Source organism: Pterocles gutturalis, unplaced genomic scaffold (genome assembly GCF_000699245.1).
Source record: "Pterocles gutturalis isolate BGI_N339 unplaced genomic scaffold, ASM69924v1 scaffold5012, whole genome shotgun sequence".
Taxonomy (NCBI): Eukaryota; Metazoa; Chordata; class Aves; order Pterocliformes; family Pteroclidae; genus Pterocles; species Pterocles gutturalis.
This window is the reverse complement of record NW_010115089.1, coordinates 1-3,434: the sequence shown is the minus strand read 5'-3', so window position 1 is coordinate 3,434 and position 3,434 is coordinate 1. Positions and strand designations below refer to the sequence as shown.

Sequence of the window (3,434 nt, the reverse complement as noted above, 5' to 3'; positions counted from 1 at the left end):
CCGGGGGGGTGGGCATGGAGATAACACCCCCTTGCACAGCTGAGGGGGCAGGGGACATTCCTGGCTTGCCCTATGCCCTCCTGCCTACACCCTGTGGGGTGCAACCAGGCATGGGGACAGGGGACATTGATGGAGCCGTTCTGTGCCCCCCCAGGGCAAGGGGATACCCACGTGGACTTATCCACCTCCTGCCGGATCTTCTTCACTGAGAGCCTGATGCTGAAGGCGATGCTGTTGAGGATGTTCTTGAAGTAGGTCTTCTCATCCACCTCGAACTGGGGAGGGGCACAGTCATGTCAAGGGGCACACCAGACCTCAGTGCCAGCCCCAAGAGTGTGGGGACCAGGGCTGGGGCATCCTCCCACCCCCATGAGCTTTGGGGATTGAGGGTGTGGGGTTGTGGCCGTGGGGTTGTGGCCGTGGGCTGGACGTGGCACAGCTGTGTTCTCATGTCCCATGCTGTGTGCTCACGTGGGCAGCTGTGTCTCTGTCACTTCTGTGGGGTCCCTGGGTCATGCAGGGTCAGGAGCACCCCCAGCCCGTGCTGAGGGTGGGGCTGAGCTCTGGGAGGTGCAAGTGGGGAAGGGGACATTGTCCCAGACCCCAGGGACAGTATGGCACTGCCTGTGTGGCTGCGGCCGGGCGGGGGGGTGGTGGGCACAATGAGCTACCAGGAGGTGGCTTGGTTTGGGGTGACATCAGCCCATCCTGGTCTCTGCAGACCTTGAGGCAGATGTGGGGACCATCTCCCCCCTTCATGTGCCCATGCCCCTGCGTGGCCCTGGGCCACCTCTTGCCTCATACTCCTTGTCGATGGCCTCTGGTTTTTTTTTACCCAATCATCACCATCATGTACCGCAGCTGCAGGCGAGGCAAGTGTTGGGGTCAGGGCCCCATCCCACGTGCCCTCAGGCCATGGTGGGGTCAGGGGCAGGGGTCCACACTGGTGGTCTCTACCTTGGCCCTCGCCGCTCTCCGAGTCTCCTCGTCCATCCAGTCCAGCTCATCCAGGCGCTGGTCCAGGATGTATTTGATGTCCTCAACCAGCTGCTGCACCTACGGTGGGTCACCACGGGAACTGGCATGGTGTCATTGCCACCCGTCACCCTGCTAGAGAGCCCTCAGGGGGTGCCAGGTTGTGACAGCCCCTCGGCAAGGGGACAGAGGGACACGGTGGCTCCATGCCCACAGCAGCATCACCTACCTTGGCCTTGCTGGCAGAGGAGAAGTGCTCCTCGACGAAGAGGGCGCCCAGGGCCATGCCAAAGTGCTTGTTGGCCTGGCTCAGGCAGATCTTGCCCGGCTCCAGCTGCTTCTCGTTGCCCTCCATCTCCTTGGAGAGCTCATGGATGGCGTCGCGGAAGGGGGTGGAGAGGTGCTCGCTCAGCACCACCACAATGCGCCACAGCATGTAGTTGTGAAGGATCCTGGTGATGGGGGGCAAGATCAGTACCTCCCCCGGAGCATGTCCCCAGGCATACAAAGAGGGTGGGGAGCATGCAACAGGGTGGGGACACCCCTGCTCAGGGATCAGGCAGGCCACAGGGATGGCCATGACCTGTGGGGGCACAGGGACAGGCTGGCACCGTGTCCTTCCCTGCTGTGTCATGAGTCTGGTGGCCTCTAGCGTGGGGGACGGCTCGGTGGGTGGCTCAGCATGACCCTGGTGCTGCGAGGCTCATGACAGTGCCTTCTCCCAGGAGTTTTCCCAGGGTACCTGTCCCCAGCCTGGACTCCCCAGGGTGCGGCTGATGGGGGGGGACCCCCTGTGCCCATCCCCCCTTGCCAAGCCCCTGCCAGGGCACAGGGGGTGCCAGCCCCCACCCTCACCTGCTGGGTGTCACACGGATGAGGTCAGACACCTTGTGCATGTAGTCAGTGGCCAGCAGCACCACCTCCTCCTCCTCTGAGAAGTTGTCATGGAAGATGCGGTCCAGCAAGCGCTTCCCCTTGAGCTGCCAGGGTGGGCATCATTGGGGGGGGCACAGGGACCCCCCCTCCATGCCACCCTGGAGGGAACCCTGTCCAAGCTTTCCAGCCTCCCACCACCCCTTCCCACCCAGAAGAGCGCAGTGTGGACTCATCACATTCAGGTGGACTTATCTGGGGCGGGGTTAGCGAGGGCATGGAGCAGGGGGATAGGGACAAGTGCGGGGCACAGGGCAGATGGGGGTTATGGGGTGGCCAGCTGGGCACCAGGGGTACTCACAGTGGGGGTGATGCGCTGCAGCTCGCCCAGGGTCACTTTGTGGTACATGCTGCTGACGTCCCTCCGCACGTCATCGTACTCGGACACTGTGATCTGCATAGGGTGGGCACAGCTGTCACCATCCCACTGCCCACCTTGGGGGTGGCATAGGGACAGGGCAAGAGGGTCTCCTGACCCATGTCCCTCCCTGCCCCAGGAACACACTGCTGACAGTGGGGCTCTGAAGGCTGGTCATGGGATCACCAAGGAGTTGGGGTACCCAAAGGCTGGGCATAGGGAACCCCCAGAGCGAAGACTGGGGTCTCCAAGTGCTGAGCATGGAGTCCTCAAGGGCCTGGAGTGCATCCATAAGGTCTGGACATGGGGGTCTCTAAGGGCTGCAGTGGTTGTCCCAAGGGCTAGGATCATGGGTTCTTAAGATGTTGGGGCTGGGGTCCCAGAGGACATGCCACTGGGTCCTCAAGGGGCTGGTGTCCCCACAGGCCAGGCATGAAGGTCACCAGGGGCTGGGAGTGGAAGTTCCCAAGGGGGTTGGGGATGGGGTCTCTTCTAAGGACCAAGCATGGAGGTCCTCAAAAATCTACAACAGGGGTCCCCAAGGGCTGGGCAGGGGCACACCAAAGCCCAAGGCGGGCATCCCCCTCACATTGGCAAGGTGCTGCTCCAGCTGCAGGATCTCCTGGGCCTTCTGCTCCACGTGCTCGGCCCCCAGAAGGGTGAGTTTTCCATGAACACCCGGTATGCGGCCAGGATCTGTGCCGAGGGAAGGGACACTGAGTGCCACCTGCTGATGGCAGGGTGCCCTCTGTCTGCCACCCACACTGGGTGCTGGTTCCTCTCCTGGTGTCCCCCATGGCATCAGTGTGGTCCCCGCTCACCTTCTCGCTCTCCTCATCCTGCCCCAGGTAGAGGGTCCGTTCCGGCAGCGTCAGCCCATCCTGGTCGATCTGGGGGGAGATGGGGGCAGTGGGTGAGCTGGGGGGACAGACCCCTCACCTTCCCCCATATCACAGGGTGGCCCTGGTGCCCCAGGAGCCACGGGGTGGCAATGTGGTGGGTCTGCCCCCATGGGCAGGTCCTGTGCCTCAGTTTCCCTCCTGCTAGAGGGTGCTGGCATTGCAGCGGGCAATGTGCTGGGAGCACTGGGCAGGGGGCAGACCCCCGCTCCACGGCCTGGCTCGTGCTTGGCATACAGACAGCCCCATAACCCCCCTCTGCTGGCACC

At 63.1% G+C, this 3,434-nt stretch overlaps 1 protein-coding gene across 1 annotated transcript; it reads right to left on the bottom strand.

The window, feature by feature from the left end:
• Window positions 1-167: 167 nt before the first annotated feature.
• Window positions 168-3,156, bottom strand: ECEL1 (endothelin converting enzyme-like 1; the record flags this gene model as incomplete). Its single annotated transcript, XM_010075034.1, is given in 10 exon segments — window positions 168-275; window positions 798-834; window positions 836-861; window positions 958-1,056; window positions 1,205-1,427; window positions 1,831-1,955; window positions 2,210-2,302; window positions 2,856-2,932; window positions 2,935-2,962; window positions 3,088-3,156. Coding segments are annotated over 10 exon segments (885 nt in total), but the record flags the coding sequence as incomplete, so codon positions are not given.
• Between the last annotated feature and the right edge of the window lie 278 nt (window positions 3,157-3,434).